General features: G+C 33.5%; 1 protein-coding gene across 4 annotated transcripts in view; it reads right to left on the bottom strand.

The window, feature by feature from the left end:
• btsz (bitesize) overlaps positions 1-27898 on the bottom strand; it is a 513708-nt gene that overhangs the window by 464811 nt on the left and 20999 nt on the right. The window contains exon 2 of one of the 4 annotated variants that reach the window (XM_072528867.1): positions 19789-19877. The exons of the other annotated variants lie outside the window; for them this stretch is intronic. Within the exon in view, the coding sequence (XP_072384968.1) occupies positions 19789-19867 (79 nt within the window). The 5' untranslated portion in view covers positions 19868-19877. The remainder of the gene's footprint in view (positions 1-19788; positions 19878-27898) is intronic. 4 annotated transcript variants of the gene reach the window in all.

Genomic DNA, 27898 nt, shown 5'->3' with positions numbered 1-27898 from the left:
CGTATCACAAAAAGAGGTTTAATTCTTTGTAAGTGGGTATATTTAAAAAACCCTTAGAAGGGCTACATCAACATAACAAACGTTTTCGGAATAATAATTCCATCATCAGGTTAAAAGCAGGTTAACATGCCTGAGCCACCAAAATATTAGGGTAAAACCCTTTACATAAGTTAAAGTTACCAAAAAATGTACATGTTGTTTTTAAAAGTGAAGGATGTTTAAAATTATATTAGATTTAACTTCAGGCAACATATAACCATGTCTCACGTGAGTACCAGAGTCCGGAGGGTAGACCTCTTCAAACGAAATTCAGCTGGTAACTGTTGAGTTGCCAGCTGAAGTCCGTTTGAAGAGGTCTACCCTCCGGACGCTGGTACTCACGTGTTAAGCGAAAGTTTTTGTCTTCCAACAGGACGGCACAGGTTATCATACCCCGAAAAAGAGTTTAAAATGGATTAAAGAGCATGGCATACCACTTCTGGAATAGGTTTCTAACAGTCCCGACTTGTCCCAGATAGAGACTTTGTGGCGCGAAATGAAAAAAGCTTTGAGAAAATATCCCGCCAGGTCCGTCAATGAATTGAAGGAAAAATTGCAAGAAATATGGTATTCGTTTAGATTAGAATTTTATCAGAAATTGCTAAAAACTATGCCTCGAAGAATTGCGGATGTCATTAAAAATAAAGGGGATGTATTGTTACGTAAAAATATGAGTCATAGTTTTAACCTGTAAACATGTTTTTATTCACATGTTTATGTTTTAGATTTTACGAGAGGCTTCTATTTACCTGAAGGGACCTTCCAGAAAACGGTCGAACCGATGTGAAAATACCCGTTTGCCTTTACCGTTATAATTTCGCCGCTAGTCGAGAAGGCTGTCGATGGTTCTAGCTAACGGCACTGGCATATATTAACAGGACATTTTATTTGGAAGGGACAGTTAAATCTGAAGACTCGCGCCCGCGATTTAATTGTAGCGTTCGTATAAAATAAATTATGTATTATTGAGTAGTTAAATAAATTAATATAAGTTATCGTGCTTTTTAATAAATTAAAATAAGAACCTTTTAATAAAGACATTATAAATTGAATAAAGACAAAAGACAACAGTTAAATAAATATCATTTCAGTATATACGGATTTATATCTTAAAAGTCAGGACACCAAAATACATAAGGCGGAATACAAAAAGAATTAAAGATGGACAAATACCACATGCGTCGAACAGCATTATATTCTCTTCTGAAAGAGATCCTACCTGTTAAACGCAAATTTTCAGTTATACTGGTCCAAATTTCAACAGCTACCACCTTACGATTCGATTTAATTGTCATTTATCATTTCCTATCGAACACTGTTCCGCAATAAGTCTACAATCGCCAGTTTCACCACAATTTCACTATAACAGTGTAACTAAAGTCGTTATTGATTTGATCGCAAACCGATACATTTTGGATGCAATTTCTAGTTCCAGCAGAGATTTGATTATAAATGATATGGGATATTTAGCAGCTCCCGTAAATTGGATATCCTAACGTACCAATTACTGGAGGGTAGAAGGATTGGCTCAATTTATGAATTAAGGGTCTTTCGGGCCCTATTAAAATCGAAGTTCTTGAACATATTAAACAAGTTTTACTCCACAAATATGCATACCTACCTTATTGATATTTAAAATATTTTAATAAAAACCGTATTACTACTCTAGCGTACGGTTGATATAATTAAAATTATATTTAATACTACGTTGGCAACACTACTATAATTTAAGTTGGCAATTTTAGAAATATACAAGGTGGGCCATCAAAAATGTCCGCCTAAGTTTTGTTCTTCAAACTTCAACCTTATTTATTTATTTATTTATCGTATGGCATACAATAAGAAAATAATTAAAAATCAATATAAAACGTTACATGAAGTAAAACAAACGAACATCTAATGTATTATTAACATAATGTAAAACATTTTCGGTCGCATTCAGGAACTCATCGAAGACTCCAGGGAATCGCCTTCGGGGACATTCTTCAACAATGTGACGGACGGTCTGTTGTCGCGCACCACAGACACACTCAGAAATAAGGGCTTTTCCCCATCTATATAAGCTGTCAGCACATCTACCGCTACTTTCTTTGTGGAAAATTCGGAAGAACACATCCACGATCAGTCATACACACATATAAAACATTTATCAGGCCGGTCATCGAGTATAGATCCAATATGTACATCTAGTTCAATAGTGCCACAACTGCAAAAAATTCTAATTTTGAGTTAAGGCTTTAAAAAGGTTGCCTATATAATTCCCCATCTAATGCAATACAGCCTTAACTGAAATATTGTCTTAGATAAGTATAAAGTAAGATACTTCGGTATTACACTGTAGGGTTTTGAAATGCAATATGGCCATAACTAGGAGGTGTGGCGATAATACACTCCGCTACAATACAACCGATGTAATTCAATACGGCCACAACTGGAAACATTGTTAGGTTAGTGGTACGATTTTATCAGTTCTCAATTATTTATGCACGAGGTATCCACGTTTTTAGTGTTAAACTATTTGATTTAAAGTCTAAAAACAGTGTATAGTGATATTATTATTAACCTTATTATCAAACACGATGTCAAGGGCAAAAAAATGCTTGGACTAGCTTTGCAAATTAAAGATGATGAGAATCTGAGAGACAATTCAGAGGTTTTTGAGGTTATGAATGACATATCCTTTGTGTTGACGGAGGTTTGTATTTCAACAAAAATCACAGTGAGGTTTTACTTAATGTATGCAATTTTTTAGCTTACTCCGGTTGCGTTACCCGTGCAATCAAATCATACGGCAAATACATTTGAACATCAAGAAAAGCTACATACAGACTTTCGCCAAGATGTTTACATAGAGCAGGTATATTTTCTAATAATACACTTTGTAAAATGTTATTTTTTGTTGGAGTTTGTGAACTAATATCAAAACAGTACTGTTTTTAACATTGCTTAAAATATAATTACAGAATTTTATTAAATATTAATGTACGTATATATGCATTATGTATGTATGGAATTAGGCAAAAAGCACCGCAGATTTTCTTTTCAATTGATTAGAAATGAGACACCAATAGAAACAGGATGATTTATTTTGTATGTTGGATGAAAATATCGCTCTGTCTGTAATTATAAATAATGTTAACATCCAACGGCAACTTTTTAAATTAACCATAACTTTTTGTTTTGCAGATTCTAATACCGCAATAACGGACGATAATGAAGTTGTTGACATAAATGTACGCATTGAGATAACAGGAACGGTAACTGAAATTCATAATTCTCGAAAAAAAATTGCGGAAACCAAGTGAATGGAAAAGAAATATTAAGAAACTAAGAGTTAACTCTGGACTACCTTATATTACAGAAGGCAACAAAAAAAAAACGTGGGAAGACAGGAAGAAAAATCTGCATGTGGAGAAAAATGTCGTACAAAATGCAACCAAAAATTCAGCAATGCTGATAGATATGATATACATTCACGTTTCTGGAATTTGAAAGACAACGCTCTTCAAAGACAATTTGTTGCTTCCCATTTGGAAAAATTGGTTACTTAGTACAGAAAAACGGTTGAAGGCAGTAACCGTGGTATGAATTTAGCATATTTTTTAACAATACATGTTGTAAAAGTTGAAGTCTGCAAACAGTTTTTCATGAATATCTTGGACATTGGTGACAAATTTATTAGAACAACTTAAAGAAAATCAGACGGTAAAGGATCTGTGGAAAAGGATAAGGGAGGAAATTTTATGAAACGAGAAACGGTTACTGGACCGGTGAAAAATAAAATAAGAAAGCACATAAATTCTTTCCAAACGGTAGAATCACATTATCTCAGAGTACAAACTACAAAGGAATACATATATGGTTCCCTTACTTTAGCACAAATGTATCGATACTACAAACTACATAAAGAGAGTGAAGAAAGGCCTGTGGCTAAAAAATGCACTTACGAGCATATTTTCACAACTGAGTTTAACATAACTTTCTTTCAGCCAAAAAAAGATCAGTGCGCGGTTTGTGAATTATATAAAAATTCTTCTGCTGAACAGAAAGCTACTCTTGATGAAACTTATAATAAACATATCCATAATAAAATTAGAAGCAGAGAAGAGAAAGCACAAGATGTAGCAAGATCAAAAGATGATTCTCAAGTATTGGTAGCTTGTTTTGATTTGCAGGCGATCCTTCCTACACCTTGTGGAGATGTTTCAAGCTTCTACTATAAATGCCGCCTGAACTGCTTCAACTTTACAATTTTTCAGATGGTACAAAAGAGTGGTTACTGTTACTTTTAGCACGAGGCTATCGCTAACCCCGGCTCAAACGAAATAGCTACGTGTCTGTTTGATTATTTTTCAACTCATTGTAATGATAACGACGTTATATTTTATAGTGACAATTGTGTTGGGCAAAATAAAAATAAATTTATAGTTACCATGTATCTTTATGCAATTGAAAAAATTAATATTAAATCAATCACACATAAATTTTTAACAGTGGAACATACCCAAAATGAAGGGGACGCCATGCACGCAACTATTGAGAGGCAAAATAAGAAAATACTTAAAGCAGGTCCCATTTATGTTCCTGCACAATGGCCTGTCATCATAAGGTCTGCAAAAAAGGAGGAAATCCTTACAATGTAAAGAAAATGTCAACAGAAGACTTTTATGACTTTAAAGATCTCAATTCAAAAATTGGAGGAAATTTTACAAAGAATACAAACGCTGAAAAGGTAGTCTGGAATGATATCCAAGTTATTAAAGTTGTCAAAAGCAATTCTGGATCTTTCTTCTATAAAACAGATTATAATACCGATGAGTTCGAAGAGGTCTATTTTAAAGCATCGACAAGGGGGCGTTCAGCAACTGTGGAAGCAGCAATCGATTTAAAAAAGGCGTACATAAAGCCACCATCGATATCCGCAAAAACCAAGCAACACCTTTTGGAACTGTGCAATAAAAACTTAATAATACCTGTTCATCACAATTTTTATAAGGACTTGGTTAATAGTAATTAAAAAAATGTTTGTAAATACTTGTAATAATAATAATAAAATTATTTTTTGTAAGAACTAGTTGATTTTTTTATGTTGCCGGCGTATCTCCCAGGTATCGTTTTATATATGCCTTTTTTCACAATGCAATATCGCCATAACTATCAAAATACAATTAACGTTTTATTTTTAATAAATTGTAATAAGATCCAGCGAATACCTTTATAATTTGCTAACTACATTGTAATTTTGAAGCCAGTCATTTTAAAAATAAATTATTTACAAGGCATAACTCGTTTGCTACAGAACGTTTTGCTCATTTCTCGAAATTATTGTATTTTGCACTTGTGGCACTATTGAACTAGGTGTGTATATATTATATACTTTGCTGCCCGACCCCAACACAAAAAGACTGCTTGCTTTGGAGAGGAGAATCCTGCGTAGAGTTCCTCCTCCCTTATCTATCACCTGTCGAATATCCAGCCCATCAATGAGAGGCTCTCCTCTCTGAGCATGAGTTATACAATCAAAACCATCCGAGGTCAAAACTTACTTACTTAGAGCCCAAAATGTACTAAAAACTACCTGCTCATCCATCGGCAATGTATTCAGACGAAAACCAAAACCAAAAATCCCTTCCCTACCTACAATACTACTGGCCCTTGCCAGTAACGAGCTCCCTGCTGAATACATTGACATCCAGGAGGCAACTCCCCTCTACTATCGTCGCAATAACTTTTAAATGTTCACTTCGAGCTTGCCTAGAAAGGGGGGAATCGATTTTCTGTGGTTTCCCGATCCCATTGCACAATGATACCTGTCTATTGAAGGGGATACAGCCACAGCTGCCCTTACGCGAACTGCGATTCAACACATTTACTATTTATCAAATTGTATATATATATATATATATATATATATATATATATATATATACATTCACATATTCACAATATTTTTTAGACAATAATTTCTGAAAAGGACCGTTAACCAGTACCCCTTTCGCCGCTGATTGTCTTTACGCTGCTCCGACGACAAGTCCAAGAAGCAAACCACCAGTAGAACACACAAAGCCAACAAAAGAAAAAACACCACCCGACAAAACAAACCATAGCCTGAGGAGGTGAAAAACCTAAAACAGGAGACCAAAACATCAATCAAAGAAAACCATCCCAAAAAGGATCAACGATACAATGCGATACCGCTACTTGTTCTTATTCTTTTTAGTGCTGTCCATGTATTGCGTGTCAGTTCAACCTTAAAATCTTAGATAGAAAGCGGTACTGTGTGATATCATTTTAAAGCTTGATTGCAACGTTATAAGGTTTCATTTAATTATTTTAAAGCTAAGCTTCAAAAGTTACTGGCGTTGCATTACTTTTTGCTCTGTAGTGAAATGCTGAGGCGAACGTCACGAACCTAGCGCCACAAGATGGCGTCGTCACGGGTAGCGTCACAAAATAGCGGTTCTTCACATCGATTCACTACTCAAGATCAATTCGTGTTTCTATTAGTCATCATATATTTATTTTAAGCAGGTTTAAAATAAAAACTGCATGAAAAGTAACTAACAAATACAGACATTAAATGAGAAGTAAAAAAATAACGAATGTCTGTCAATAAAAGATAAAAGTCATAAATGTCATCCATTAATAACAATATTGAATCATCTGTTTAAATTTTTATGACATTTCTTGTTTTAAAATAATTTTTTTAAATTAGTTAAAATTTCCCCATTCTTAATATTATTCTTTTTTGTCCATCTAAGCATTCTCTTTCCTGCCACCTGCCACCTGCATTCGTTATTCCTATTTCTTTTTAACTACCCAACATTCAGTTACATACATCATAGCTGGTCTTATGGCGGTTTTATAGAATTTTCCTTCTAGTTCATTCAAATCCTTCGGTTACAAAACACATTAATTCCTTTCTTCCACTTCATCCATCCCGTCCTAACACTACTGCATGCACCTCCATATATTTCTCCATTATTCTGTAATATTGATCCTAGGTACTTAAAACTAAACAGTCTTACATATGTACTGTACTCAAAGTAGGTTCCACTAGTATGTGGTTCAAAATTGATATCTCAACTGCTTTAGTCCTTACTGGATTTTCTAATAACTTTTTTTTTCTTATCACAGATACAGTTCCGTGTTTTTTTTTTTTAATTTTTTTTTTGTCGATATTGTATGGGGCACGTGGCTATTACGATGTGTCTCATCTTAGACTACAAGCTTATGAGACATTTTTAACGGGTCATTGGACCCAGCATTCTGGGTCATTCAGACTCCAATAATTCTTATCAGTACACAAAGCATGGGGGTTCAAATTAGGGGTCGTGCCTTAATTTGCCTTAAAGTATAAAAAAGTCCTTCATTTTTGTTTTTTTTTTAAGGTTTCTACGTGCTTTTGAACAAATTCTACAGTGATTTTAAATCGCAACATTTTTACACTCCAAAAACACTATTATTTCGCGGATTCAATTTTTGAAATTTCGCAAAAGAGACATGGTGTCACTATTTTTTTTCAGTTTTAAGTACTAAAGAACAAAATAAAATTGGTCCAAAGAGTGTGCAATCAAATTTCAAAATCAATGTTTTTGGCATCAAAAAAGTGGATATTTTCTGTGAAGATTTTAAGGATGAAGGCCACCTCCGCTTCGGGGATTGAAGTTTCAAAAAAAAATTTATTTACAGAATATTTGCCCCTAAGAATAAAAATTGACAGATCTGACTTTGTTTAATTTTTAAAAGTACATAATAACAAAATCTGAGTGGAAAGTTTTTGGTGGCCCACACTGTATACAATTGCTACAAGAATAATGTGTTTAAGGCAAGTTTGTTGTTTGATTTTTTACTCTATTCACTTGTTCCTATTTTTAATCTAGAGTTGTACATATAAAATTATTTTTTCACCGTCAAAAGAAGTTTTATTGCTACCACAAGCATCTACACAATAACTCAGTTAGGAAGTTAAAATGGGGAATAAAATCGGAAGAAGTAACTTCATCGCCATATGGTGCGTAATTATTCAACCATTTCCTTTAACTTGTTTCATTCCGGTCGAAGAAAATTGTGTGATAAATGGATTCAGGGATGCCTAAAAACTCGACGCCTGGACAAGGGTTTACCGAGCTTCATCTTTGCATTCTGACTTGCCCGTGGATTATTAATAATTCTTACGTCGAAAAAATACGGGCCGTTGGCGGTATCTTGCCATGATGATAAATTGCGGCATTATGGGTTGTTTGCAAGGGGAGAGAATACTGGACGTTGAAAGTTTGCTTTAAAAAAGACGAACGGCAGGTCATATATATATATATATATATATATATATATATATATATATATATATATATATATATATATATATAATATATTTAACGTGATTATTTCGACCAAAAAACAATTTATAAATATGTTGGAAATATCGGGTATGTGGTCTATATTAAATAAAAAATCTTTGTTTTTTCTAAAGCTCAATATTTCGCCATTTATTTGATGGCTTCATCGGGAGTAACTGTAAAAAACAAACATTTCAAAACACTGACGTACACTTAGATTTACAATACTTACAGAAATTAAAAGATTATACACATAAATAAAATTGAATACTAAAATAACATTATTGTTGATGAAACTGTACATTTTTTGAATTTTACATTTTAAATTTTTACATGCATTTTATTAAATGTACAGTTTCATCAACAATAATGTTATTTTAGTATTCAATTTTATTTATGTGTATAATCTTTTAATTTCTGTAAGTATTGTAAATCTAAGTGTACGTCAGTGTTTTGAAATGTTTGTTTTTTACAGTTACTCCCGATGAAGCCATCAAATAAATGGCGAAATATTGAGCTTTACAAAAAACAAAGATTTTTTATTTAATATAGACCACATACCCGATATTTCCAACATATTTATATATATATATATATATATATATATATATATATATGTATATATATATATATATATATATATATATATATATATATATAAGGAAAAGAAGTCTTTGCTGACAACATTAGAAAAACGGAGCTTTGAGGTTTATTGGGATTTGCAGCGGTGAAATAATAAGTGTACTCTTTTAACTAAGTTTCAAGCTTTCGAAAATGTTTATTTTCATCATCAGGTAAAACTGAAATAAAGTGCTACTGTTAGTAAAGTATCCTCGAAATCTATTAAGAGTGTAAAGGTTGTAAAAAACTTACGTTATTGAGATTTGTCTTTCGTGGATGTTCTACTCACAGATGACAAATTCACGCACCACTCATTGATTGAGTCCATTATTAAAAAATATAAAAACTGCATGGTGTAAAAGATCAAACTTGACAAATTATTCTACTCTAACACATAAGAAAAAGACAATTATACAGGGTGGCGCACCGAAAACGAAACAGATGCATTTACTGGCAGATGATTCCTTTAAAAAAAAAACGCTTGGACCCGTCGATTTTGTTATCGAGGGGGAAACAAAATTGGCATAAAATCACATTAACAAAGTTGTTAAAAAATAAAGAATGAACTGACCTGTCAGCCGAGTAAATGTTGAAAATGACCACCATTACTTTCCATGCAATAATAAAGATTTTGCTGAAAACGTTGCCGGACATTTTGCAATATTTGAGGAATAATTTGATGGCACTCATTCACAATTCTTTGTCGTAAATCTTCTAAGGATGTTGGCTGAGTAGCGTAGATTTTGCTTTTTAAGTAACCCCACAAAAAGAAATCCAAAGGTGATAAATCTGGCGATCTTGGGGGCCATTCAACGGCACCTCTTCTACCAATCCATTGACCTGGAAAGGTCTGATCTAAATAATGCCGAACTCTTAATGCGTAATGTGGTGGGGCACCATCCTGTTGAAACATCAACATATTCTCAACGTATCGACCATCATTCTAATTTTCAATTATATCTGTTAGCGCAGGATCTATGGCATTTTGCAGTAATTCCAAATACATTTCACCAGTCAAATTTCTAGGTAAGAAAAAAGGACCAACCAAATGATCGCCAAAAATGCCAGCCCAAACATTTAATTTTTGTGGCTGCTGTGTGTGTACCTCATGGTAAATTCTGGGATTAGAGTCCGACCAATATCGACAATTATGACGATTTACTTCGCCATTTAAAAAAAAGGAACATTCGTCGGAAAAGCAAATGTTAAATAAAAATTGTTCATCTTTTGTAATTCGTTCACTCATAACTTCACAAAATTCTAATCGCTTATCAAAATGGTCTTCATTAAGTTCTTGTACAAGGTGAATTTTATACGGATGAAAATTATGGGCCTTTAGAATCCGTTGGATAGTACGTCGACTAACACCACACGAAGTTTGCAATTTGCGGGTACTTAATGTAGGATCTACAATAACTTGCCCTAAAATCCCCACTTCTGTTGCTTCGTTCCTTATAGGATTTTCAATATTACGTTTTTTATTGGCGACTGATCCAGTTTCCCTAAATTTAGCTACAAGTTCTAGAACATATTTTCGGTGCACATTATTATTCTCATGTCGCTCATTAAAAATTTGTGCTGTTCTATTAGCTCACTGATTATTTCCGAAAAATATTGCAATAATTTCAACCCTTTCTGCCGTGGAATATACCATGGTTAATTTATGTATAAAGCAATAAATGATATTTTAACAACAAAGATTGGTCAAATCAATAGTAAACTAATGTACTATTTCCTATTTAAAATAAGTACGTGGCATTCTCTACTTATCTTTCTTCAAGAAACAACTTTTTTTGTCACAAAGGACACTTCAATTGCTATTTTTATTATTAATAAACCATGGGCGTAGTAAATAAAAGCATTTACTTATCAAGAAAATGCTTTTACTCAAATTTCTTCTGAAAGAAGTACAAACTAATTTGATGTACCTATTAAAGTCTACTTTAAACTTTAAATCAATAAATCTCCAAAACTACTGAATTGAATACATGAATTTTACATCATTATGAAGGGAGTTGAAAGACCTTTTAAATAATGGATCATTCGACCCCCCTTTTTATTTAAGATTTTAGGGATGATGCCACCCCCGCTTAAGGGGCTGCAAATGTTAAAGTGATTTTATGCCAATTTTGTGTCGAAAACAAAATCGACGGGTCCGAGCGTTTTTTCAAAAAAGGAATCATCTGCCAGTAAATGCCTCTGTTTCCTTTTGGGTGCGCCACACTGTATATATTTCAGTATCACATATAGCAACTTAAACTTATTATATTATTATCTATATATTATCCTTTTAAATTATATATTATCCTTTTATATTTTGTGATATTGACGATTTATGTAATTTCAGTAAATTTTAAATTTTTGTAATATTTCTTACTTTTTGTAAGCTTTGTCCATAAAATTGTACAATTTTCAGTGGTAATAAAGCATATTTCTATTGTATTCTAAATAAATATACAAAGTTGTTTTACATTGTATTAAATAAATAAATAAATTATATTTTGTCTTAGTTTTTCGTAAATGGTATTGTGTATATTTGAATTTAAAAATAATTTGAACATTTTAAAATTTCAAATGCAATTTTTTTTCAAATATACCAAATTATATTGAAATATTTTAAGCTTTATTTAAATTTTCCCACCAAAATTAAATTTGGAAATTCCCGCGTAATTTCTTGCTTGAATTAGTTCCGATACAAATCTCTTGGAGCGCTGAATTTCATATCTAACTAAAGTATTGTCGTGAAGCATCTAGAGAGCTAGGTGATTTGTGGTCGGTATAGGATATCTTCAGGATTTGACGATAAAGCCACATTTCGAAAGCCTCAATTTTCTTGCAAGTAGCATTTGTGAGAGTCCACGACTCAACTCCGTACAACAGTATAGAAAAGATATAACATCGTAGTAACCTGATTTTTATGGGTACTGATAAATGCAGATCTTGCTTTTTCTATCCTACATTTTATTTCTAGGGAATGGCCCCAACAGGTGGTAAAACGTGGATACAAATATTTTTTTTTCATGTTAGTATCCTGTTCATCTTTTTGTTTTTCAAAAAATAAAACTCAGCTATTATAGTTAAAGCAAAGTAAAGATACTAATGTAGATAGACGAGATTACTTCATTTGATGTAAAGATTTGTATAAAAAATTATCATCAACCAAGTTTAATCAACCATAATCTTATCACGCGCTTAGCAAAAATTAGTACTACAAATTGTTTTAATCGGAAACAGGTATTCGACTTGATGATAATGAAAAATGAATTTAATTTGCCAGTTATTAGCGCCCTTTTGTTATTCTAAATCCTCGAAAAACAAAAGCGACCGAAAGCAATCGAAAACACAAAACGATCAAAAACACCATATTCGCTGATTTGAGTGTGCGTGAAATTAGGGGAATGAATTTATGAAATGCCGCTCCGACAATACCATAAAAAGAAGGCTTTACAGTGAGAGCGAGCTCATTTTTTATTGTGTAAACCTTATTTAACTTTATTTTTCTATATTAAATAATATCGGAGCCTTTTATACAGGGTGAGTCATGAGGAACTTTACATACTTCTACCCTATGTAGAGTCCCTCAGGGAGCATATCATGTGGCCACTAAAAAATGTCAACTCCTCTTCTTTATTAATTAACAGGGTGATTTGTGTAATTGACCATTTATTTCATTTTACTGTAGTGTTTATACGGCTCATTTGATTTTTTAAATTTTTGCATGATACAGTACACTACTATCAAGCATTCGACTGGTATTAGCTAAACTAAAAAATTCTAGGACTGGCTTTGGAAAAATTAATTTAGGGATTCGTATTAAATATTACACCCTGTATAAATTTTTTTTAAAATGCAATAAGTGATTTTCAAACTACATAAATAGCCAATGAAAACGACATATGCGACAATGTTGTCGCACTTTTATTAAATTTTTAGTGAACGATCAAATCTTACCAAAAATAGAACAACCTAATGAAGTATCAAATTATAAGGTATTAATTTAAACAAATGTTATAAATATCAAACATTTTAATTAAAATGAGTTCCTAAAACATAATCTAATACGTAGAAAATTAACATCTTTACTGTCACTTTGTATTATCTCTACGATAGAATCAATTGTTTTTCAATTTTAAATTTTTACTCATAGATCGTATTGGGCATTATTTTCGATAAATAATATATTAAATTGAATAAAGAGTCAAACCTCTTGTATGTGTTAGTTTTTGTTGATTGTAAGTGATTAAAATTTTATGTCAAATAATAATACATTGCATCAACTGTACTAAATAAAAATAAATCTAAAAAAGTTTAAAATGAAGGTTGGCGTTGACCGTTTGACGTTACTTGATATTTTATACCCATTGTCATTATTGTCATTATCAATTGTTATTTATGTGTACAAGAATACATATTTCTTCTGTCATATCTACGTTAAGTACATTGTGTTAGTTTTGGTAGAGCTTTTGTTACTTTCGTTCAAAATGCCACATCAGTTTTCAACCACAGAATATGCAGACATAATATTTGTTTATGGATTCTGTCATGGGAATGGTAGGGCTGCTAGTATAGAATATCGCAGGAGATTTCCTAATCGTCGAACTCCCAGTCATCCAACATTTGGGTCAGTTTTTAATTATTTGCGAGAAAATGTCACTTTTCCTAGTGGAACAACAGAGCGACATGTAGATGAAGCGCAGGAAGATGACATTATGGACGCCGTTACTATGAACCCTACAATAAGCACTAGACAAGTAAGTCGAGAACTCAATGTTACTCAATCAAAAGTAAGTAGAGTCTTACAAAAAAATAATCTATACCCATATCACATTCAAATGGTTCAGCGACTACATGCTGGAGATGAGATCGATAGGTTGGAATTTTGTAGATGGAGTAACAATAATCGACCAACGCTATACAGAACACTATTTACAGATGAAGCCCAATTTACCAGAGACGGGATAAATAATTCACGAAATTCACATGTGTGGGCAGAAGAAAATCCCCATGCTATTCGAGAACGTCGTTCTCAGTTAAGGTTTTCGGTTAACGTGTGGATTGGTGTCATAAATAACCAATTAGTAGGTCCTCACTTTTTTGATGGGCCTTTAACAGGGCAGGTCTATTTGAACTTTCTACAAAATATTTTGCCGAATTTGCTTGCCAACGCGAACGTTGCTATCCGAGGGATGTATTTTCAGCATGATGGGGCACCCCCACACTTTTTACTGGCAGTGAGACATCTCAATAATGTTTATGGCAACAGGTGGATAGGACGTGCAGGTCCTATTTCGTGGCCTTCAAGATCCCCTGATTTCAATCCCGTTGATTACCATATTTGGGGACGATTGAAGCAACTAGTTTACGCAGTGAATATTAATAACCGACAACAATTAATTGATAGAATTATACATTGTTGTAATACTATTAGAAACGATCCCCAGAGTATCCGTAATTCAATACGTCAATTAACAATTCGGCAACAAAAATGTGTACAGGCTGCAGGGTTCCATTTCGAAAATCTATTTTGAATTATTTTTATTTTGTTACCATTATTGTATCTTTCCCAGTTCTAATTTATGGGTTTATCATAACTATGTACATACTTTTAGTTTTTTTTTAAATTGTTTTTCGTTATTGTTAGTAGTTACTGTTTTTTGTTGTGCAGTGACTCAGTTTATCATTTCAATTAAAATGTTTGAAATTTATAACATTTGTTTAAATTAATTACCTTATAATTTGATACTTCATTATGGTTGTTCTATTTTTGGTAAGATTTGATCGTTCACTAAAAATTTAATAAAAGTGCGACAACATTGTCGCATATGTCGTTTTCATTGGCTATTTATGTAGTTTAAAAATCACTTATTGCATTTTAAAAAAAATATATACAGGGTGTAATATTTAATACGAATCCCTAAATTAATTTTTCCAAAGCCAGTCCTGGAATTTTTTAGTTTAGCTAGTACCAGTCGAATGCTTGATAGTAGTGTACTGTATCATGCAAAAATTAAAAAAATCAAATGAGCCGTATAAACACTACAGTAAAATGAAATAAATGGTCAATTACAGAAATCACCCTGTTAATTAATAAAGAAGAGGAGTTGACATTTTTTAGTGGCCACATGATATGCTCCCTGAGGGACTCTACATATGGTAGAAGTATGTAAAGTTCCTCATGACTCACCCTGTATATATCATAATAATAATATTATTACTGTTTATTCGTCTTCCGGGTTTGGACCGTGTCATTTGTGAGTGACCCAAAAGTGGGTTCATCTCGACGTTTCGCTACAATTGTATGTAGCTTCTTCAGGAGAACAAAAAAGAAAGAAAAAGAAACAAAAGACAGGAAGATGGGTAGTTAGCAACGGTAACTCAGTTACTCAACGCAACCAGAGGCTGAGATGAACCCACTTTTGGGTCACTCACAAATGACACGGTCCAAACCCGGAAGACGAATAAACTATAATTCTGACTCTGGCCGTGGAAGCCTACGATTTCAATATTATTACTGTTGAATGGGTTGCATAGTGTTAATTTCAATTTAGATAAAAATAAATAAATAAAAGATTTATTCACTTTATTCTGCCTCGCACGACCGGTGTCGTACCCTGCAATTTGCTGTGCATCTTCAGGCCTCCGGTAAGGTAAATGTTGCCAATACAATGAATGTTGTTACATTCACGTGGAAACATACTCAAAGTTCCGTTAGGGTTAGCTGGTGTTTAACGGAGCTTTCATTATGTTTCCACATGAATATAATAACATTTCTTGTATCGGTAGCATTTAGTTACCGTACCGTAGACCTTAAGATGCATAGCAAATTGTGGGATACAACACCGGTCGTCTAGGAAGAATAAATATTATAGATGGTTAGTAAATCTTTTATTAATTTCTTTTTACCTAAATAATATTATTGTTTATACATTAAAATATTACAATATGATAGTTCGATAGAATAAAAGTATAATTTGCAAACAAAATAATTGTTATTTGTAAATTGTAAATTGTATTATGAACAATTTAATTACGGAACATTTTATCTAGAAATTATGTTTTCTTGTTGTTAAGAAATTTAATAAAAAGGGCTTTCGTGACAATCATGTGAATAAATAGATCTTTCTTATGTAGATTTTAGATAGCCCCGGGGTGGAGCGGTAGTCAATTTTGAAATCTTAAACGGGAACCCCCATTTTTGGATTATGCAAAAATAAGTAACTTGTTTAGAAATTGTTGATAGATGGCGCTATATTCAAAAAATACGATTTATTCTGATATCATTGGAAAATTATGGAAATGGTCTTATATCTTGAGAAATACCGGTAAAATGAAATACCAAAAAAAAGATCTTTAATATTTTTAGATCGTCAGATAAAACTTGTCTACTTTTTCACTTATAATTCGAATCTTTAATAAAAAATGGGGTTTTCTATTTAAGATTTTAAATTTGCCCATGCCTCACTCTCAGAGGGTGGAAATGGAGAAACGTGTTTGCTGTCAATCGATAGATTTTTAAAAAATAATAGACGTATGTTTTTTGTTTATTTAGAAGTGTATTTCTCAAAATACTGGTCTGTTTTAATAATTTTCCTAGGGTAATTGGATCGTTTTTCTGGTCACTACCAAATCATTATTATCTACCAAAAATTCAACAAAAATGTTTCGAATAACAGTTATTTTTTCACGAGAAATCTAAATCTACAAATAAAAAATAGAGGTTCTCATTTAAGATTGTAAAGTTTAAGGTGTTTTATGCTGTAAAAAAATCATCGATTTCACGTAAAAATCTCGTACACATATTTAAAGGTTCTAAAAGGTATATAAGGGGCATCTGATGACAAATCCTTGAAGATGTACAACTATTTCTGCTTTGATTTTTTTAAACAATTATTAAAAGTCAAAAGCTAAGCTGCTTTACTGGCGTTGAATTAATTTTTCTCCATAGCAAAATGTTAAGGCGATCGTCATGAAATAAGCAACGCGAAATAGTTGGAGGAGTCCATTTACCCGACAAGTGAAGTCCGTTATACAGCATGTAAACTTTTTAATGTTAGTTGTTAATAAATTTATTTCAAACTATACTCATTAGATTAAAGCATAATCTTCAACTTTATGCTATAGCATAAAATTTTGATTTTTGTTTTTGCATATTGTGTTAATATATTTTATATTTCCTTAACGGGAATTTTTACTCGTTCTCAGTATTATGCCATCTATAAAATGGTTCATAAAATTTAGATCTTTGTTTATAATCTGTTCAATTTTGAGGTCTTAATGGAAATATGATCAAAGAACGGAAATATGTAACAAAATTTTAGAAAAAAAAATCATCTTGGTTCCTATTGGTCATAGAAGGTTCTTTTTTTTTAAGATTGTGTTTTTCACCATCTTATCCGTGAGGCTAGTTACAAGGGCGTGACATAAAAAATATAAAAGTTATTTTAATTGTTTATAAGCTAAAAAATCAGCTCTTTTTTCAAATGTTCTTTTAATAAAAAAAATCGGTTGCCTGTAAAGTCGGTTTTACGGGCGAAGATTTTACGTGACAACGTCTTTTTCTCGGTAGAATATTTATTGATATGAATATTATTAAATTGCACAATAGGAACAAGGAATTGAATGAAAATAAGAATTGTACAAATTTTAACTATAGAAATATATTTTGTTTACTAGAACATTGTACATGTAAACTTAAACTTAACTAATTTCCAACGCGCCTAATTCTCTAGTGCTGCGCGCGCAGCGGACCAATCATGTTTGAGTGGGAGAGAGACGCAAGGCATTCGCCGGTCCGGCGGGCCTATCTCTCGTTCGGTGACTCATCGTAACAGACGTGAGCGGGCGTTACACTTTTTCATGAGTGACTCCGAGCCACAACCTAATTTAAGACGTTGTCACGTCAAAATTTGATAAAATGCTGAATTTTTTTAATATATCGTTAAAATTGAGACCTTAAAGAATTAATTGCGATTTGCTGAATAACTCTAGAGTCACTGTTTGGAAAAGTGCTAAGTACAGTTGTTTAAATCATCGCTTCCCAAGATAAACAAATAAATAACTTACAAACTATCTTGTAGCGTAATATTTTGCCTACCACATAGGGTATAATTATAGGGGATTTGAAAACTGGGGACAGAAACTACTGGGGGTGGAGATAGGGCAAGCAAAATAAATGAAAGTGTGCGAACGGCACTCAGGGTTTGTTTGGAGAGCTGAGTCGTGGACAAATTGAATGGCAAGGGGGTTGGATTGGGGCAACTACAAAAATGAAACAAAGGGGTACTTACATGAATATCATGGAACAAATGGACAAATGAAACACATGGGAAGGACCTCTAGCAATTTAAAATGGACGCCGCTTCGAGATGCCAAATTATAACGATTACAACAACTAGTAACTATTGAAATAATTATTAAAAATACAAAAATGGTTAGGAGACTAAAATAAAAAGGCAAAATGGTTCAGAGAAATAAATAAAACATTTATTGTGTCTGACCACAAACAGTTACAAAAATACAGATGGCACAAAAAACACTATATTAATAGTTACAGAGATTCATACCTCAAGTAAAGTAATAAAATATAATGACGGTATTAGATTTTTGTTTTGATACAGGGCAGCGACACGTATTATGATTACGTATAAGCGCCTGTATCAAAACAAAAATCTAATACCGTCATTATGTTTTATTACTTTACTTCGTTTGGAGTACCAGAAACTGAATTCACTACGAATTTTGACCAGGATGAACGGCATGTGGAATGCAATTTTAGATTCCCTTGCCGCGTAATTTATCAAGCTGTTTGCTTCGCAAGTTTTAGGAAGCACAGTGGTAAAAATTTGAATTCGGTTTCCCCAGGTAGAAATCGTTTGATTTCTCTTTTTGTTTTTAGATGGCGTAGTTACGTCCGTATATAGTTATTTTGATAACTATTGTCTAGGACGGGAAAGATTTTTGTTTTGGTTCAGAGTAGTAGCTATACCGCTCTGAGAAGACCTAAAGAGGTCGAAATACGTATAAGCGGCTGTCGCTGCCCTGTATAAAAAAAATCTAATACCGTCATTAAATTTTAAGATTGTTTAAAAAACTGTATGTGTACTTCTTCACGGATTTTTGATCAGCTACCCCTCATATACTTTTTAGAATCTTCCAAACCTGTATAAGAGTTTTTTAGCTCTTTTTTTTACTGGTCTAAATGCATCCCGAAAAAGTCACCGAGATCGTGTGATTTGACCCCTTAGAAATTTTTTTGTGGGATTTTTATAAGTAGCAGGTTAAGTCAGGAATAAGCAACCAGCTAGAGGGGCCGTGAAGAGCAACACAATCTATTCCATCGATTTTTATTTATATAATGATGTCATATTTCATATATAATGACATCAAGAGTCCTTCAAACGAATAAAAACTTTCAATGATATATCACACTCAAGCGCTTAAATAAATACTATATACATATTTGTAGTAAACCTATACCAATATGTAAAGTAATATATAATGACCTATATATATTTTTTAAATAATGTGTTGACTCTATAACAATAAAACATTAGTTCTATTTGTCAATCAATACATTGAAAAATTAATATCTACTGCATATTTTGTTCTAACTATTAACGATAATGAACAAATAAGAAATGAAAAGGGAAACGGCACAAGCATTTCTAAAATTCCAAGCAGTTCGACCTTACATCTAAATGAAGAACAAATAGTCGTGATGCCTAAATTTGATGGATTGATGCATGAAAACGAAGCTACTGGGAAGCTAATTTATACAGGTAACCTTTACCTTTCTCGAATGTATCCAGTATAAAAGAAAACAAGACAGTTCTCCATCCTGAGAACCAAACAGATTGATATTTTCCCATATCGGTTGTCCTATAGAAAGAAAAAATGTAATAAATTATAAAAGAATATCTGAGTGTTACAATTAAAAAGTAGTATCTTGAAATATGTTTTTGTGTTGAATGTTTGAAACTTTCGTTAATCATTTACCTGATATTGGATAGTAAGTTTACAATTTTTATTGGCAAAGCTGACGGCTATCTGCTAAATTTTGATAGCAATATTTATAAGGTCGGATTTAAAAAAGGTGTAATGTAGGAGGTGGACCCATTCTCTGATGACACCATCCAGTCCGGCGAAGACCTTATAGAGACCTGGCTGAGGATACGTACAAAAAATGAATTTATTGAATAATCTTAATATTACATAAAACAGTAGGCGCGTATGTAAGCTAATTAAAAACTTGAGTAACAACAATGCTGTGTTGACATTAATTACGCTTAATTATTATCTAAAATCTTATACCTAATATAAAATCTTAAATATTAATAACTCAGCTGAACCGAGAGGCTATTGGCATTGTCTTAAAAAGTAAATAAACAGACGTCGAGTAAAGTTAAATAGATACACGTGTTTATCGACCCGAGACCCGAAGACTAAATAAATCAAATATTGTATTTGAGTCGACATGTAGTTTATTCAGTCAGAATTATTATTGTTAACGTAGTAATCTTCACCTTCTATCCGAGATATTTTATTTGGTTGATTAAAGAAAACTTAATGTCGTTCAGTTTTATGGTAGTACAATTTGGAATATTGTGTCGGGTGAAAATAACCACATTCGATTTATGCGAAGATAAACCAAAACCTAGATTACTTATACTCTGGATGAAAGGTGAAACTTTTTAAACTTTTCTCACAACTTATTGCATGTGTGTAAAAGACGAAATCGTCAGAGTACTAAATAACATTTTCATTAGGTAAAATATCGTGTTAATTATAAGTCATCATCATCATCATCATCATTTGGCTCTACAACTCTATGTGAGTCTTGGTCGCGTTTACTATTTCCCTCCATTGTTGTCGGTCCTGAGCAGCTATTTCCCATTGCTGTATTCCCATTTTGCGTAGATCACTGGCTATTGCGTCCTTCCATCTCTTTCTTGGGCGACCAACTGACCTTCTGCCATCGGGCCTTTCCCAGAATGTGGCGTTCAGGAGTCTTTCGTCACTCGATCTTAGTACGTAGCCCGCCCATCTTATTCGGATTGCTTTAATGTAGCGTACTATGTTTTCATCTTCATATACTGTCTGGAGTTCATCATTGTGTCTTCTTCTCCATTCTCCTGTTGTCTCTTGTCTGCAAGGCCTATAGATAGTCCGCAGTATCTTTCTTTCCAGTACCAGTAATTTTGTCGTTTCTCGCTGGTTCAGAGTCCATGTCTCACTTCCATACGTTATTGTGGGACGAATTATTGTCTTGTACACTCTTATTTTTGCTGGTATTGAGAGTATTTTTGATTTAAGTACCGTCATTAATGAGTAATATGCCCTGTTTGCTGCAATGATCCTGGCTGCCACGTCCTTTTCATATTTATTTTCAGATGTTATGATCGGTACTTGAATTCTTTGACGACTTCAAAGTTGTATTCATTGATTGTTACGTTTTGTCTAACCCTTGGTATTGGGTTCTTCGTAACCACCATGTACTTGGTTTTGTCCTCGTTGACCTTCAGACCAACTTCCTTGGCACCGTTTTCGAATAGGGTGAAAACTTCTTTTGCATCTCTGGTGGATTGTGCAATTGTGTTCACGTCATCCGCAAACGCCAATAGTATTTTTGATCCTTGGGCGGCAAATCTGTTTGTCAGTTGTGGTTGAGCTTTCCTTCTGCATGTTCCAGTGCAAAATTAAATAGCAGGGACGCGAGAGGATCTCCTTGTCTAAGCCCGGTGTCAATGAGGAATTCCTCCTATGTGGTGCTGCCAATTCTGATCCGTGCGGAAGCGTTCTCTGTGCTCACCTATGCTAATCGTACCAGCTTTCCAGGTACTCCCATTTCTACCATGGTCTCCGACAATGCTTCTCTGCTAACAGAATCGTAAACTTGTTTAAAGTCCACGAAGATTTGATGTACATCGCGGTTGAATTCCCAGTTTTTTTTCCAACACCTAGCGTAGGACGAATATCTGGTCTATGGTCGACGTTCCCGGTCTGAATCCGCTTTGGTAGTCGGCTATTATTTGCTCTGCGTATAGAGTTAGCCTTCTAGACAGTATTATGGATATAATTTTGTACGTTGTATTGATTAACGATATTCCTCTATAGTTCCGACATATTTGTTTGTCTCCCTTCTTGTGGATAGGTACTATATGGCTTTCATGCCAGTGTTTCAGTATTTCTTCTCTTTTCTTTTTCTTTTCTTTTTCTTTTTTTTTTCTTTTTCCCAGACTTCTCTTATAAGATGATATATCTCAAGGTAGAGCTTTTCTCCCCCCTTTTTTAGTAGTTTCGCCTGTATGCCGTCTGGGCCTGAGACTTTATGGTTTTTTAGGGACGAAATTGCGGACTTTACTTCAGCTAGTGTGGGTCCTGGTATTTCAGGTTCGGCTAACTGGTACTGTCTTTGTTGCCCTGTCGTTGTGGGTTTTTCTGTATTTAGGAGTTGTTCAAAATATTTTCTCCATTAGCGGCTTATTTCCTCGTCGTCTGTGAGCAATTGTCCTGCATCGTCTTTTATAAATCTTGGGCTGTTGGTCGTGTTGCCCTTCATTGTTATTAGGTCCTTATAAAACTGTCTAGAACCGGTCCTATGTTCCTCCTCCAGTTGCTGTATTCGTGCTTCTAGGTACTGTTTCTTTTTTCTTCTCAAAAGTCTTCTCGTTTGAGTCCTTACTCCGTTGTAGTCATCCTCTAGCCTGTTGATTGTTTTCTGATGCAAACTTTGTTCACACTTCTGGTCAAACCACTGGTATTTCTTCTTGTTATTCCTTTCTTTTCCTATAGTTTTCGCTGCGGCACTTTCTATGGCGTTCGTTATATTTTGCCATTTCTGGTCTATGGTCAATTCTGGCGTTGATGTTTCTTATTCTTCCAGTGTCTGCGATTTGTTTTGGATCAGTGTCTGATATTGGCGTTCATTATCAGATAAATCGAGTCTTGAAATGTCCCATCTGTTAATCATAAGTAGATATATTAGTACTTGCGATAAAACCGATCCTTGTGGTAAACCCTTTGTTACCAAACGATATTTAGATATGACGCCGTTATTTTTCTGATTGTTAGTGATCTATTTATGTAGAGTTTGAGTAGGGTGTTTACTACTTCATCTTGAAGTTCTGTACGTTAATCACATTATTTCGTAGTATAAACCAGTCTACACTATCATAAGCTTTTTTTATGTCAAGAAGTAATGAAGCTTGGTAGTTAGTTCGAGAAAGACACAGCTGTAATCTGTAACCAGTTGACCAACAGCATCACCAGTTTATTTAATATGAACCATAGTTTATGTTAAAACCGTATTGACTGTGAGGAAAAGCTTTTGGGTTATTAAACCACCATTCATATGATTTTGACAACTCTTTCGAGCATTTTTAGTATACACGGTAATAAATACATGGGTCTGTATGATTCGCTTTCATCTGGGTTTGTATCGGGTTTCAGAATAGGCACAACGATAACTTTTTTCCACTCTTCAATATATTATACAAATCACAAAAATATTTTGTCATTTGTATAACAACTATTTATTGTTTTAACAGAATTATAAACTGTCTCCATAACCTTATATCTCTTCCTGACAGTAGATTATGTAATTAAATTTGCTTATTAATGTATCAAATTATAAAACATGTTATTGTTTAGCCGCCTACGCTAAAACCGAATAAAAACGATTGTTGATATATCACAAACATAAATTATATTAAAATCACGTATATATATAAATATTATATATATGCTAAATATTATTTGTCTATTTCTGTAATCCCTGGAGAAATAAAAACTAGAATTTAGTTATTTATATATTTCCATTTCCATATAAAATAAACGTGTTTGGGGTGTATTGTGGGTCACAGCTGTTGCGTTTAGTGGTTCAACTCGAAGCTCTCTCTGTTAGACAATATTAGAATTTACAGCGAAGACATAAATGTCCAAAGAGACTGAAGGAGCCACTAGTTACCGTCTTAAAAAACTGAAAAGATGTTTAGAAATGACAGATGGGAGATAAAACGAAAATAAATATATACTGCAAAAAACATCATATGTTAATACTGTAAAATTTATTTGATATTGAGAGAGAGAATAATGAATTACTGTCCATTCGTTAGTACAATTTAATGTTTTACAACTAATATGCACTATAGCTCTTCTTCTTCTTTTTATATTTACCCCAGTCAATTTGTGATTTCTCGTAAAAACCTTAAACAGGTTTTTTGAAGGTTCCAAAAGGGTATCTGATGACAAATCCTTGAAGAGGTACAACTGTTTTTGATTTATTTTTCTTAATATCATAATAAGAGAAAAAATCATTGTTAATAAAATGTTCCTTGCGCATTTTAGAGAAAAATGGTTCAAATAAAAATTGTAGGACTTGGTTTTCGACTTAAAAATTAAAAAGACTTAAAAATTAAAATTAGTCCATAGCGGATCTGTTATGAGGCGGCAACAAAAAACAGAACAATGTCAAGAAATAGAGGAGTATCAGAGTCAAAACACAACGGATGAAAAATAACAGATGATGAAGGCAATCTGGCCATAACCAAAGAAGATAAAAAGAAAGTATGTAAAGAATACTTAAAGAAACTTTTCTACGATCTTACAACAATACAAGAACCCACCAATGAGAAAAATTCAGGTCCAGAAATCCTATCAGAAGAAATAAAGGCAGCCGTCAGACAAATGAAGGATGGAAGGGCACCGGGACTTGATGAAATTTCTGCAGAACTGCTAAAGCTATTAGATGCAGAACAAATAAAAATAATAACCGAAATATTTAATGAGATATACAAGGAAGGAAAAATACCAGTAGAGTGGCTCAAATCGGAGTTCGTACCATTGCCCAAAAAACCAGGAGCAAAAGTTTGTGAAGACTATAGGGCCATAAGCCTAATGAGCTATCTGCTGAAGCTGTTTTTAAAAGTCATCCACAAAAGAATTTGACGGAAACGTGAAGAACAAATTGCGCCAATCAGTTTGGATTTGTGAACGCTGTTGGTACGAGGGAAGCTTTATTTAGCGTGCAGGTATTGTTTCAGAAATGTAGAGATGTCAGCCGTGATGTTTTTGCACGTCTGATTGACTACAAGAAGGCTTTAGATAAAGTCAGACATGAACAAATGATAGAAGTGATGAAGAGGACTGGGATTGACGGAAGAAACCTAAAAATAGTAGCTAACCTGTATTGGAATCAATCAGCGGTGCTCCGAATAGATGGAGAACATACAGATCAGGTAAAAATCTTAAAGGAAGTGAGACAGGGGTGCATAATTTCACCACTGATATTCAATCTGTATTCGGAGCATATTTGATGTACCCCGAGTACAGATTGAATATCTGATTGAATCTGATTGAATATCAAAAGATATTAATGAAGGCATCTCAATAAATTGAGTCAAACTCAATAACCTGGGGTATGCAGATGATACAATAGTTTTCCAATACCGTAGAAAGGCTGCAAAAATGAACAAAATAACAGAAACAAGTAGAGCATATGGACTGGATATAAACATCAACAAAACCAAGCTAATGATCATCAGCAAGGAAAACATAACTGAAGCAAATCTGTGTTCAAATCTCTTTAACATAAAAGTATTTATTTACAAAGTAAGGTAATTTACAGGAAAGTCAGTTTGTCAATTCTCTTTATATCAGTTCTCCGAATGTTTAGTGGAATTAAAAATCTATTCTTTGTTTAAAAAATAAAACCTTTCTCTCAGAGACTACCTGACCGTTAAGTCGTACATTGTATTAAATAAATTCTAGGAGTTGCTAAACCGGTGATTTAACGGGACTTTGTGGTCCCTGACTTGATGTTTGGCGACGATTCAGTAACACAAAAATATAGTCACGTCTCAGCCTTCAGTCGTAGCGGTTCGATGATATAAAAATTTTTCTCTCTTTGATTTTCACGCGGAAATAGTGTAATTAGAATCTTAAACGGGATATATTCACATCTGTTCGCGATCAACGACATAGCAAGAAGCATTTATGGTCGGCTTTCGATGATAATTATTATATAAAATCGCATTTGTTAGAATAGTTGTGATCAATAAAATTGATTGGTAGCAGATTCAATACTTTCTTTATTACCGGAAATCATCCTTACTTCGACCGAGATTATTTGGAATCGACGTCTTAATACGAAACCAACAAAACGCTTGGTTCCCTTTCTTATGTTTGGACGAAACATCACATCTCCACACATCTGTATGTGAACCAAATGGGAATTGAACGTGTCTCACAGTACAACTACCTGGGAACTATAACCAATGAGTCGTGGGACAATAAGCAAAAGATTAAATTTCGCATCGAAAAGGTTAAAAGTTTATTCTTGACTATGAGCTCTGTGTTCAAGAGCCATGACCTCACCCTAGAAACAAAAATAATGCTCTTTAAATGTTACGTGTACTTAGTGCTTTTGTACAGAGTAGACACGTGATTAAAGACGGAAACTCTATCAAAACTTCAGGCTTTTGAGCTATGGTTATACAGAAGGATCCTGAAGATACCATGGACAGAAAAAGTCACCAATGAAGAAGTACCACGGAGGATGAACACAACCGCGGATCTAGTCAACATCGTTAAGGGCCGTAAGCTGCAGTACTTAGGATATATAATGAGAAATCCAAGCAGATATGAGATACTCCAATGCATTTTGCAAGGTAAAATTGAAGGAAAAAGGGCCCCAAGACGAAGAAGAATATCCTGGCTTGCTAACCTAGGAGCATGGTATAGAAAGATCTCAACACAGCTATTCCATATAGCACCAAGAAAGTCATCATCGCCAATGTTCGGAACGGACAGGCACCCTAAGAAGAAGATTTAACAGAGTAGAGTTTTTAAAAGAAAATTTAATAATAATTTTTTTAAAAATAATGGTGGTTCTAGTGCTTCAATCCGAAGTGGTTCTACAGGCTTTGAACACATTGCACCCAAACAGGATCTTAGGAAAGTATTTTGAATCCTTTCCAATTGTTTTAGGGTGCAAGGACTGGATGATACATATAACGTACATCCGTAATTCAGGATGGACCTAGTAAAGGCTTTGTAACAAGCTAAACACGATTGTGGATCTGCTCCCCACCAGGTTCTCCTGAATTAAATGAGTTTTAGAAAAATTATACCTTTTAAATATTTTGATTCTATACTTTGTATAAATGGTTTACAGCTAAGCTTCGTGTCAAAAATAGCTCCAAAATAAGTTACCTTATTTGATGCTGGATATAAGGTACCGTTTACATTAATTTATATTATCAATATTGGACAGGTTACGTCTTGTAAAGATGGTAACATTAGATTTTTGAGGGGTTAAGGAAAAACCTAACGATTCAAATTTAAAAGTAGCTAGCTGTATATGTGACGTGATGTCTATTTTATTTTTTGTTAGTGTTATAAACGACAAAATCATCAGCTTACTGAATGATATAATTTTTTTTGTGTGTATTTCTTTTATAAAAATATTAAAAGGGGAGAGATAACGGAGCCCTATGGAAAATCTGTGGATGATCGTCTGAGACTTACTACAGAATTGTTGTAATATGGGTTCGAATGAAATGCTCAATTTAAAAGTAGAAAATATTTCTGCTTTCGTAAGTAAGGCTACCTTCCTGTCACTAAGAAATGCGATAAAAGCGATGACGCCCTTGTAACGATCCTCCATCCTAACTGTAGCAGCTTTTTAATTAAGATATACATTCACTACCACTTACAAAAGCACTAATGATGATAATAATGATTTAACAAAGAGCTCCTTTTCATAACATCGTCGATCAACAGTCCTCCTTGCATAAATTTAGAACAAACTTCCATACACAATGTCAACATCGTTAACCCTCATTCCGCTCGAGAGATTTTCTATCAATAAAATCATCTACAAGTTTGCAAGCACTAAATAA

The sequence above is a fragment of the Diabrotica undecimpunctata genome, chromosome 4, assembly GCF_040954645.1.
Source record: "Diabrotica undecimpunctata isolate CICGRU chromosome 4, icDiaUnde3, whole genome shotgun sequence".
In the NCBI taxonomy this organism is placed as follows: Eukaryota; Metazoa; Arthropoda; class Insecta; order Coleoptera; family Chrysomelidae; genus Diabrotica; species Diabrotica undecimpunctata.
This window is presented reverse-complemented; position numbering and strand designations above follow the sequence as displayed.